A 12,616-nucleotide genomic window follows, 5' to 3' on the forward strand; every position below is an offset into this window, starting at 1 on the left:
ACAGGAGTTGAAAACCATTCTACTAGGTACAAAACCAACAGTCCACCCGATACCAATGCATTTTTGAAATGCCTATGAACAGAAACACTTGCGGAAATCTGCTTTGAAAAAACTGCTGCTCTCAGACATTTTTAAAGTCAATTTGACAATGCCATTCACAATGCAGAATTTATTACCCTTCTCAAGGCAGAATCTTGTTGCCCCCATGTTTCTGCCCAGATTTAGTCTAGGTGGGAATGCTTGTGGACAGCCTTCTGCCTCCTTTACCAATTGAGACCTTAAATGCCCACTTAATGGCCTCATCCTGACGCCTGATCTCCTCCTGCCTCCTCTACAATACTCATACTGCCACCACTTACTTGGGGCCTTGATCCTTCAGTGACTCAGAGCCTCAGATGGGAGCATCACCAGCAGCAGCCATTGCCTCCCAGGTGGGGTTGCCAAACAATACATAGCCACCAAACTCTGAATGAGCAGCAGCTTCAGGTGGGGTCAGGATTTCTGCTATTAAGATTAGTTGCTTCTGGAGAAGTCCCATCACTGCCTAGTCATGTACCTGATTGTCACTTACACCTGAAGGCCTTCACCAAAAGAGAAGGTTCCAGGTTCGTGCCAGCTCTCCACCCAGTGTGTGGGATGCCTTTCAACTCTATTGATTACAGCTCATTGTTTAAATAACAGGAGATCTGCTTCATTTCCTCCTCCTCTTGTCCAATTAAACATAGAGACAATAAAAAATGAAAGAAAGATTAACTTATTGCAATTGCATTAATATATCAATCAAAGCAAATCTCCACCAGCCTGTTCTAAACAACACTGCTCAGCTGTTTCATTCATGAGTCCTATAGCTCAGGAAGCATCATAATGAGGCCAGAAACTGGAGATTTTCTGTTTAGAGCTGCAGATGATTTTAATGTGAATTCCTGGCTGAGCTCTATGACAATCAGATAGCCAGGAGCTATGACTACTAGTGGGACTGCATCCCAGATCCCAGTGACAGTTGTTGATATAGTTGGATTACGAGATTCAGAAGATTCACCAGGGCAAGTCTAGTTGGCGCTAGTGAGGAGTGATGGTATATGTGGTGGAGGACCAGGTTTTATAAAGAGAGGTTCAAAAATAAGGGGATTACCTTTTTAAAAACTGAAAGAACTGCGGATGCTGTACATCAGGAACAAAAACAAAATTGCTGGAATAGCTCAGCAGCTCTGGCAGCATCTGTGAAGGAAAAAAACAGAATTAACATCTCAGGGACACAAATGTTAACTCTGTTATTACCTTTTTAAGACAGGATGAGGCAGACGGCTGTGAGTCTATGGAACTATTTTCCTCAAAGGTGGTGGAAACAGAGTTTTTAAATCTTTTTAAGGCAGAAGTCGGAGAATTCTTGCTAAAAAACACACCTGGGTGAAAGGTTAGTGGGGATAGGTGGGAATGTAGATTTGAGGTTACAATCAGATCAGCCATGATCCTATTGACTGGCAGAGAAGGTTTAACGGGCTGAGTGACCTAATCATGCTCCTAACTCATTCTCACCTGGAGATTTGGAACGGCAGGGGTGGGACAAAATGGGTACCCATCATTTTTTTGGGGGGGGGAGTAGTTTCATTGGGTACAGGATTCCTGAACAAGTAGAATCTTCTTTCAGCCATTGAAAAGAACTATGTACCTCTTCATTGGCCTGAAGGTAAATGCCTTCCTGTTGCAGGTAAAAGGTGTCGTGGCACGTAACATTGCATTCATCAAGACATTACAGTTCTGAAGGATGTTAAAGTTTTCAAAGACTATTAGTTAAGAACACACTGAGACCAAAATACTTTGGTGAAGATATTAATTAAAAAAACCACAGAGCTTATGTCTCCATTCTAAAGAATCTCCCTGTGGTGTTGACTGGCTCTTCCTTCTATATACATTCAGGTACGCTTTTATGAAAGTCAAATTAACCAACAGTGAAAATGAATCAAGACATCTTAGGGGCATTGCATCTTCAATCAAAATTGTAAAGGAACTTAGAAAATCTTAAATCAAAATGTCATTCATGGGGGAAATAATGCATCCCAGCCCTCCTTGTACATCTGTCAGGAAAAACTTCCACTGTGTCAGTAGACATTGTGTGCTCCCTCTCCTAAGGGCACCTCTCCTAAGGAAATAACCATGATAGAGGGGTTGGCAGTGAGGAGTTACAACCTCCTCCATGACCCACTGCCTGGACTTTATGATAGCAACTTTGCCGGTGCTCTTGAGCAGATCCATTTTCCTTCCCTCCACTACATCAGGTGGCCAAAGATTAGGAACATGGGGCTAAGGTGTTTCCAAACGTCTGATGGGAAACTTAATTAAAAACTATAAAGTCTTCTATAACCTAGGTACAAATGGTCCATGGACTTCACAGCACAACAGAAAATGCAGTTGACCTAGAACTAATGAACTACCTTGGTCTACAAGTGTTTAGGACTACTGCATCAACACCCTCCCCACCAAGTTCCCAGTGGAAAGCAACAGGGCTCCTGCACACAGTGAGCACCACTAAGGATCTCCATAACTGGCAGTAGAAAAAATACACCACTGCATGCCTGGTTGGTAGATAAAGGTAATTAAATGAAGGGTGTATGGCAAACATATCTCTTTAGGAAAAAAAAATGAAAACTGTGAAAATAAAATAAGACAGCACCTTAGGGCAATGAAACTAAAGTTTTAAAAAAACTTAAGAGAATCTTAAATCAAAGTGTTCGTGTGAGAAATAATGTATCCCTGCCCCTTCAGTGCCTATCTTTTCTGAAACACCTCTACTGTGGCAGTGGACACTGTGTACTCCCTCTCTAAGGACACAGAGAATAAACATAGCCAAAATAGACAGCTAAGAAATCAGGAATTACAATCCTCTACACAGTCCACTGCCTGAATCTATTGATAGCTATCTTGCCAAGGTGCAGGAGCAGACCCACGAGGGGGTTCTCCAACTGGCCTGACCGTTCCACATCATGTGCTCATTTAAATACTCTTTTGCAGAAAAAAAGAGCAAATTTACCAATTAAACAATAACTAACTAATCAACACTCAATAACTGCTTACTTTAGTTTTCATTTTCTATCCAAAGAACCGATTAGATATTAACCAAAGAGACTGTTCAGCCACTGAATGTGTCAATAGCAAAAGAACAATGCAACTCCTTCCTATATGGAGGAAGAAATAGATTGTAGGAATATAAAAGTGTCAATTATATTCATTCAAGGTAGAACATAGAACATTACAGCACAGTACAGGCCCTTCAGTTCAACCCTACAGGTTGTGCTGACCTGTCTTTCCTAGTATAGCAGAGGATTACACCTATAGTTTATTACTGTGCTGATTGAGCTATTTATCCTAGTTGTTCTTCCAAAGTCACTGATATCAAATGGTATTTGTTATGAAGTATTTTCAATTCTACATCACTGACAAAAACCAGGACAGTATATGAGTTTCATAAAAGGCTAAACACCTCTCCAAGAATGAGTTAGAGAGTGATGGTGAACAAATGCAGCAGGCCAGAAAAATGAAACCAAATACAGTGACAAAGCAGAAATAAGTAATAATGGAAGAGGAAGGAAGTATTGCTGTTCATGTCTAATTGCAAAGTGGACAGCTGCTTTGTTTTTTAGCCCATCAAACCTGGAAATTGATTATTGTACAGAGTGTTTTTACTGTTCAGCACATGCAAATCAGTTATAATTTGCAACCTACAGAATGAACCACACTTGTCCAGTCTGAATAAAATCTATTCCTTCTTTTGTCCAACTATTACATTGTGACCTTTATTGGTTAATCTGTTTTACTGATCGTTCATTTTCTGGTTATGAGAATTTCCTTCTAATGTAATAAATGTCTAGACTTCAAAAATCTCCATATTTATCTACTCTATGGTGATTCCCCTTACATGACTCAATTGGTCCGCATTTTTTGTGGACTTGCACTGAGTCTTGTTTATCATCGTACCATAACTTGCTGGTGTGCATTGTCTTCCAATCTGACAAGACCTTCATTTTAAAATGCTCATTCTTGTTTTCAAATCCTTTCACAACCTTTCCTCTTCCTGCGTCTGTAATAATCACCAGCCCCACAATCCTCCAAGATCCTTCACTTCTGCCATGTTATGCATTCCCGATTTTAGTTGTTCCATCATTGGTGATCTTGTCTTCAACTGCCTTGGCTTCATGCTCTGGAATCTTTCTGCCTCTCTCTTCTTGTTTAAGGTTCACCTCAAAACCTATCCCCATTCCTGTCTTAATGTTCTTTTCTTGCCTCATTGTCAAATTTTGATTAATACTGCTTCTGTGAGGCATGCTTAAGGGTTTTACATAAATGCATGTTGCCCTGAAGTCTTCACTTCAGATGGCATTTCATTAGTATATGTGCATAGAGAAAAACATTGAAAGATGAGTCACAGTGTTTTCTCCGCAGATATTGTCATGTTTCTGAGTCAAATTTATAAAGAGAAATGCCTGTCTAGACAAAGATGTCCATTGTCACTTACCAGAAGGAAGTGTGATTTTTTGAAGAACTGTTTCCGGTAATTTCCAACAACCACTTTCTTCATCCCAAACACTTTCCCTTTTTATTTTGTCAATATTGCTGTAGTTACACTCACGCCGGATTAGTGGCTGGATTCTTTCTAGGACTTGCTGCAGCAAAATGTTTTCTCGCTCCTGCTTCCTTATGGTAGACAGGTAGTCAATACGTTCAAACTCAAATTCAGATTGGAGATCGGAGATTTCTATCTCTGCAACTTTAAGCTTATGGAAGATAAACAACAAACATATTAACAAACAAATTCTTTTGTGGCCCAATAATAATCACTAATAAATAAAATAGGGAATTCTGGGTATAATGCTTTACTCAAACTGTAATGAAAATGTGGAAAATATGCATTTAAGAAGACTGCATGCTATTAATAATGAGGCAGAAAGGAAGTGAAGGAGAAGTTAGTAGGATGAGATGAAATAAGGTCAGAGGGTGTTTATGTGCTGGATAAAGAAAGATTTGCTTCTTGCTGAAATTCTACCTAAATAGCATTGGGTTTATTCTGAATTCACATACACTGAAAATGTAATCTCTTTCTTCATTATTCCATCTCACCCATATTGTGACCATTATGTAGAATGGTCAGAAAATTTTTATTGAATTTGATTTGCAATTGAACATTGTGAAATTTACCACTAAAGTCAGACTAAGACCAAATTTCACCAGAAACAGTGCATCAAGAGAGTACAGAGATAGTAGGAACTGCCGATGTTGGAGAATCTGAGATAACATGGTGTGAAGCTGGATGAACGCATCAGGCCAAGCAGCATCAGAGGAGCAGGAAAGTTTGACTGTTCGGGTCGGGACCCTTCTTCAGAAATCTCTGAAGAAGGGTCCCGACCTGAAACATCAAGCTTTCTTGCTCCTCTGATGCTGCTTGGCCTGCTGTGTTCATCAAGAGAGTACAGTTGGGGGGAATAAAGTGAGAAATGTGAAAGTAACAGATAACTCAGCACTATGTCTATCAGGGTAATATTAGTGTACTATTTACTATGGAATTTCTTCAATTAATTACTTGAAATGCCATCTTTAAGATGATAAGTTAAGCAAGACTTTTTCTTCTTGTTTATTTTGGACATATATGAAGATCCTAAGGCACTATTTAAAAAAAGAGTGTGAAATTCCCTCGTTCTGTTGTCATCGTTCCTTCCTCAAGCAATGTCAGCAAAGACACATCACTTGATCATTATTTTTGTGATATTTGTGGATTTGGCTGAATGCAAAAGGGTTGTGAAAGTCTAGAGGTTCAACATTTGTTTCTCGATTAAGAATGGTTTTACTAAACATTGTGCCTATAAAAAATGGGGTGGATTTTTAAAATTCATTCATGGAATGTAGGTGTTGCTGGCAGTGTCAGCACTCAATGTACATCCCTAATTCCTTTCGGTGAGTTGCCTTCTTGACTCATTGCAGTTTGTGTGCTTTGGATACAATCATAATGATGTTAGAGAGTTCCAGGATTTTGACCAAGTGATCGTGAAGGAAGAGTGATACAATTCCAAGTCAGGATGGTCCAAGCAAAGAAAATGGGACTCAGTTCTAAAGAGTCATGCCAGATAGAAATATGAACTCTCTTTGTCCACAGATGCTGCAAGATCTACTGAGTTTCTCCAGTGTTTTCTGTGTTTGTTTCAGATTTCCAGTAGGTGGTAGAGATCATTGGTTTGGAAGGTGCTGTTGCAAAAGCTTGGTGATTTGGCGCAGTGCATCTTGTAGATGGTGAACATTGCTGCCACTGTATGTTGGTTGTGGAGGAACCCAATGTAGAAGGTGGTGGATAGGGTACCAGTCAAGCAGTCTGCTTTGTCCTGGATGGTATCAAGTTTCTTAAGTTTTCTGGAACAGTTGTAATCCAAGAAAATGAAAAGTATTCCGTCTTATTCCTGGCTTATGCATTGGAGATAGTGCAGAGGCTTTGGAGAATCAGAAGGTCATTGCTGTCTTGCTCTGATAGCCACAAGATGCCATTTGACCCATCAAGTCTGCACCATTTCCATAAAGAGCATCCCACCCACAGCCAGAACCCACCCTATCCCTGTAAACCCACATTTATCATGGCTAATCCACCTAACCTGTTTATCACCAGAGACTATGGAGTAATTTAGCACAGCCAATTCACCTAATCCGCACATCGTTGGACTGTGGGAGGAAGCCAATGCACCCAGAGGAAATCCATGCACATTTCAGAATGTGAAAATTCCAAACAGACAATTGCCCAAGACTAGAATCAAACCCAGATCCTTGGCGCTGTGAGGCAACAGTACTGACTACTGAACTGTGATAACGGGAACTGCAGATGCTGGAGAATCCGAGATAATAAAATGTGGGGCTGGATGAACACAGCAGGCCCAGCAGCATCTCAGGGGCACAAAAGCTGACGTTTCGGGCCTAGACCCTTGAAGGGCCTGCTGTGTTCATCCAGCTTCACACTTTATTATCTAACTACTGAACTACAGTGTTGCCCTCAGTTTTTGGCCAATGATAACCATCAGCATGTTGATAGTGTAGAATACAACAATGGTAATGCTCTTGAATGTCATCAGGAGACAGTTGGATTCTCCCTTGGTGCGAATATTACGTGTTATTTATTAGCCCAGATTTATTGTTGTTCAGGTCTTGTTGTATCTCTACAATGGCTACTCCAGTATCTACAGAGTTGCAAGTGGCGCTAAATGCTATGCAAGCGTCTGCAATCATTTCCACTTCTGACCTTCAGGTGGATGGAAGATCATTGATGGGGCAATTGAAGATAGTTTGTTTCGGATTCTATCCTGAGGAACTCATATGCAAAAGGTCTATTTAAGCAATTATTATTATTAATACATACTTTCAAATAAATAGTCTGTGAGCATTCCTTTAAATGCTTAATTATGAAATAAAACATACATTCCGTTGCTCTGTTAATCGTACCATTTGTCAGTTGCATCTTGAGTAACATTATTACTACAAACCCCATGGACAGAATTTGAATGAAACAAGCTGCTTCCAGTGGGGGATGAGGGTGAAAAGTCAGCTGTTACAAGACAATTAAACTGAAACTTAATCCAGTATCCTGGCTTAAACAGCCAGCACAAGTAAAACATACTGGGTTCAGCAAGATAACTGTACAGTGGGGAATGAATGCTTTGAAAATTTCACTGGCTAGAAGGGATTTGAATACTGAAACAGTATGACAGTTTCCTTGCCTCGGTGAACAGCTTTGGCTCACAGGCTTTTTTCCTCAGAGGAGTTGTCACTGCTTTACGTGAGATTTTCAACATTTGTAAGCAATTTCTATTATCTTGCATAGGCAAATGTCCATAGGACCATAAGACATAGGAGTGGAAGTAAGGTCATTCGGCCCATCAAGTCCACTCCGCCATTTAATCATGGCTGATGGGCATTTCAACTCCATTTACCTGCCCTTGGCAGTTAAGACAGTAAGAAGGAACTACAAAGAAAAAGCAGACCTTTCTTTGCAGATTTTCTATGTTTTTGCTTTTTGCTCGAACTTCATCCTGAATAGATTCATACACATTGATCAAGATAGCAGGATCATCTCTGTCTGTGTGCTTCAGTGCTTCTGCAAGTTGATTCTTTCGTTCATCTGCATACTTCTTCCGTCGTTTCCGTTTCTCCTTCAGTTCCGTATTTTTGGCCTGTTCTCCACCTACAACTTCATTCTCCAACATTTTCAGTCTATAATAAACAATGGATAGTTTTATTAATTAGAATTGAATTTGATTTTTGGGTGACCAATCAATGAGGCATAGCAAACAGTCATTTTGTCCCAATGATGAAGAGGCAGTGGGATTTTGAGACAGCAGCCTACATCAGGCTAGTGAACTCTGGGTGCCATAAAGAAGTAGCTGTTAAATATCAGTTAGCAGTCAGATTGAAAGATAGAAGGATAAATATAAACTAAACGAGTGTTACAATGCTAGAAGTATCAATCTTGTGACGAGATGTTTAACCATCCATCTCTCCAAGGTGAATGTAAAATATTTCATGGCATTACTTGAAGAAAAGTAGGAAGATTTTAATGTAATTGGCTTACACACATGACATAAGAAACACCAACAAAAGCAGATGAACTAATTTATCTCTTTTGCTGCTTATGAGGATGTACAATTTGATTGCCACTTTTGATTACATAATAAGATATGGAGTTGTAAGTTGTTCACATAGATGGCCTGAATCATTTCTCTTGTGCAATATTTACCAAAAGTTTTTTATAGCGTCAAAGGAACACTTATGGAACAGACCTTGCAAGCACTTCCTCCTGATCTAAAGTGGTGGGTGATGAACCAGATGGAGGACGTTCAGCCATGGTTTCTTCCTTAAGGAGCTGCATATCTAATGGAGACCATTGCTCTTCATTAATCGGTGTAGCTTTCGTGCTGCTTTCATGTTTGGCTATTTCAGGCTCTACTTCAATTAACTTGAAAAAATGAACAAGAACATGAAATCATGAAAGAAGTGTTTTGCATTTGTCAGGTAGCCAAATTCAGGAATTTCAGTAATTAATAGCCTTAATTGAAAAAATATGCTCATATGTATTAAAATGGATATTCAGCTAGTTTGTTATTTGTGGTTAACAGATAAATTCTAACATTAAACTATTGAGGACAGCTAGGGGTATATGAATGACAATTTCTTTGCTTTCCTTACTAATTAATAACAGCTATATTATCTCTAGTAATTGTTGGCCCATTCCATGGTGGAAGTGAGGAAAAGAAAGTGTGAGTGATCTGCACCAGACAACTTGGGATTGAGGAACTCTCTTCATTCAGGTGGAATGGAAAGGAACTTCAGGTGAATCCTGGATAATAACAGAGGAGGGGAAGCAAAAAAAAGATGCCCTGATCTGCAACTAACTGCATGGAGTATATGTGGACTGAATGTGGGACATTCTCAAAGATGACAGTAGGAAAGCAGTCACATGTGGTGTCCCTCCACTGTATTTCCACCTGATTTAACTGGTCTCTACTGTTGGGCCTCCAGGAAATCAAGTACATCATTATTTAGAGGGCTCCTTTGCGATATATGTGCTTTTGCAACAGTAGAAGTATCAGAATTCCTTTAGAACAAATATGGTTTCTGCCTTTAAGCAGGGAATATTAGTTCAGAAGGATAACTAACATGCATTTCTTATGACTGTTTATGAATTACCTTTTTTCTTCTGGATTTTGGTTTCCCATTTTCTGTATTGATATAAAGCAATGTCTGGACAATCTTTTTTCATACTTCATTCAGTTGTAATTGCTACACATTTAGTTTTATACCATACAAACCAAAATGTGTCAGTCTACTTTTTAAAATAGTTTAATCCATTTGCTCCTTCTTCATTAAGCTGTTCAATGAATTATCTTCAATGAATTTCCACCATCACCAGAACACTAGCCACGATCCTGGTTCCTCCACTGATTCTTTCATAAAACATAGAACAGTACAGCACAGAACAGGCCCTTCAGCCCACAATGTTGTGCCGACCATTGATCCTCATGTATGCACCCTCAAATTTCTGTGACCATATGCATGTCCAGCAGTCTCTTAAATGACCCCAATGACCTTGCTTCCACGACTGCTGCTGGCAACGCATTCCATGCTCTCACAACTCTCTGTGTAAAGAACCCGCCTCTGACATCCCCTCTATACTTTCCACCAACCAGCTTAAAACTATGACCCCTCGTGCTAGCCATTTCTGCCCTGGGAAATAGTCTCTGGCTATCAACTCTATCTATGCCTCTCATTATCTTGTATACCTCAATTAGGTCCCCTCTCCTCCTCCTTTTCTCCAATGAAAAGAGACCGAGCTCAGTCAACCTCTCTTCATAAGATAAGCCCTCCAGTCCAGGCAGCATCCTGGTAAACCTCCTCTGAACCCTCTCCAAAGCATCCACATCTTTCCTATAATAGGGCGCCCAGAACTGGACGCAGTATTCCAAGTGCGGTCTAACCAAAGTTTTATAGAGCTGCAACAAGATCTCACGACTCTTAAACTCAATCCCCCTGTTAATGAAAGCCAAAACACCATATGCTTTCTTAACCTCCCTTGTTTATTTCTAGACTTGGCAAAAAAGAAAATAGGAATTCTTCCTGCTTTGGAACTGGCTGCTCTGATTTTAAGAAAAATCCAGCTATACTTACTCTTGTCAATTTTCCCTCCCTCTTTATAGACTTCTGCCTCTAACTCAGCATTGCAAATTGTGCTGATCTTGGGAGATAATCATGTGATCTTCAATCTTTGACATAAATTTCTTTCCTACCATACTAAAAGTATGTTAATGTTCCATGGCACCGTCACATTTCACTGTAGATAAAAGTACAATTCTCAGTTATCCGTTATCAGTCTTATCTGTACTGTTTCAGTAATGTTCAATGGTTGATCATTTGCACAGATGTTGCACAAAAAATCTAAGCTGCTCTTTAGTGTGTGTACAGCATTACTGTTTTCTAGTATCAACAAACAACAGTATGTTATTAGTCTTTTATATCATCCTCTTCTTTTTCTTCTCGATGAAATCATTTATTTGCATCCATTTTTGAACGGAACAAGTCAGCAATTGGTGACTGTTAACACTTATGGCACACACAGTTTCATGAGTAGTTAGATGGCAGCATTCAAATTGGTCCAGCAATAGGGTAGGGTGATGTCACAATGTTTTCAATAAGCCGCTCAGGACATTTGGAGGGACTGTTTCACTGAAAAGCAGTTCAGAATTTATAGGTCACGAGTCACAATTGGAGAAAGAGAGAAGTATATTCCATGTTCGGAGTGTCTATTTACCAGCTCTGCTGGGAAGGCAGGTGGAACTGTATGGATTCTGCGCAGAGAACTCAGTGAGGAGTCGAGAGCAGCTGAATGACTATGATGTTAGAACTCGGATAGAAAGTATAGGAATTAATAGCGAGCTATGCGTTGGAGTCAGGGCTCAGAAGTAGTCCTGGAGAACTGAGAAAGTGAGAAGTCGTTGTCTCTGTCTCTGTATTGCAGGAAGCTGAGAGAGACTCAAATAAAGTCAGTGAGCATTGATGCCAGTATAGCTGAGATACTGAAAAATGTACGAGCAGCATCTGCTTGATATAACTGAGCAAGATTGAAACCCTGAGGAAACCCCAAGGGCAGAATAGAGTCAGTGATGCTAGATATTGCTCAAGAGCTGGAGTTATAGCATGAATGAGTGCTCAAGTGCAGCTTCTGCATTCCAGGGGAATCTAGATTCCCAAAAGCGGGGTGGTCAACCAGAATGAGAGCAATTCTTGAGGTAGTCCACGATAGAGTAGTGCTTGAGAGGGAGATTCAAGACTAGATGGGTAAAAGTGAAGAATTATCACCCCTTGCGAAGTCTACTGAGATAATAATGTTACAGAGGGTTATCACCTGGGTATAATTGCTGAGAAATCTGTGGAATCTGTCTTGGTTGCATTTGATAATTGGTGTGCGATATGGGATTTGCTGCCTCAGTCTATGACCATTATTTATCATACTAATTCCAGGCATTAAAAATTAAGTTGATATGTTTTGTGAATTGTATCACGGTTCTAATCTTGAATAGAAATGTTTGTGGTGGTTGCTGAAAACCACGGAATTGTGAGGCTTTATTCTCTTAGTAGGTCCAGAATCCTCAACCTTTTTCCAATTTAAAACAAAGTTTCTTGGTCCCAGCCAGACCTTTGTAATAAATTGAAGTGGTTTGATTTGGAATCAATACATATTCTATTACAGTCCCTTCAAAGGGAACCAAGGTCCTACTATATATAAGCAAGCTTGTTTACCTTAACCATATGAGCACCACTTTTTGTGGTTAAGGACAATTTTAAGACTACATTTTCCATTTGCTTTGATTTTACTGCTTAATGCTCAGACTACAAGGCAAATTGTACTGGACACTGGATTAAAGAATTTTCTCCAAAGTACAGCAGAAGGAATGCCAAAGAATAGTTCAAGGAATTAGAAATTTTAATTACGCGATAGGTTGGGAAGACTGCAGTTGTTCATCTTAGAGAAAAGGAGGTGGAGTGGAAATTGTTCAAAATCATAACAGACCTAAACAGCATAGCTGGAAGAAACAGTTTC

The 12,616-nt window shown here is 39.7% G+C and overlaps 1 protein-coding gene across 2 annotated transcripts in view; it reads right to left on the reverse strand.

Moving 5' to 3' along the window:
- Window positions 1-12,616, reverse strand: part of kif17 (kinesin family member 17) — a 90,548-nt gene that overhangs the window by 15,409 nt on the left and 62,523 nt on the right. Inside the window, exons 9-12 of one of the 2 annotated variants that reach the window (XM_059638052.1) lie at window positions 8,802-8,977; window positions 8,007-8,235; window positions 4,511-4,769; window positions 1,133-1,218 (exon numbers count right to left, since the gene is read on the reverse strand). In XM_059638052.1, coding sequence (XP_059494035.1) covers window positions 1,169-1,218; window positions 4,511-4,769; window positions 8,007-8,235; window positions 8,802-8,977 — 714 coding nt within the window. In that variant the 3' untranslated portion in view covers window positions 1,133-1,168. The remainder of the gene's footprint in view (window positions 1-1,132; window positions 1,219-4,510; window positions 4,770-8,006; window positions 8,236-8,801; window positions 8,978-12,616) is intronic. The other variant, XM_048561144.2, reaches the window with a different exon arrangement.

This window comes from Stegostoma tigrinum, chromosome 28 (genome assembly GCF_030684315.1).
Source record: "Stegostoma tigrinum isolate sSteTig4 chromosome 28, sSteTig4.hap1, whole genome shotgun sequence".
In the NCBI taxonomy this organism is placed as follows: domain Eukaryota; kingdom Metazoa; phylum Chordata; class Chondrichthyes; order Orectolobiformes; family Stegostomatidae; genus Stegostoma; species Stegostoma tigrinum.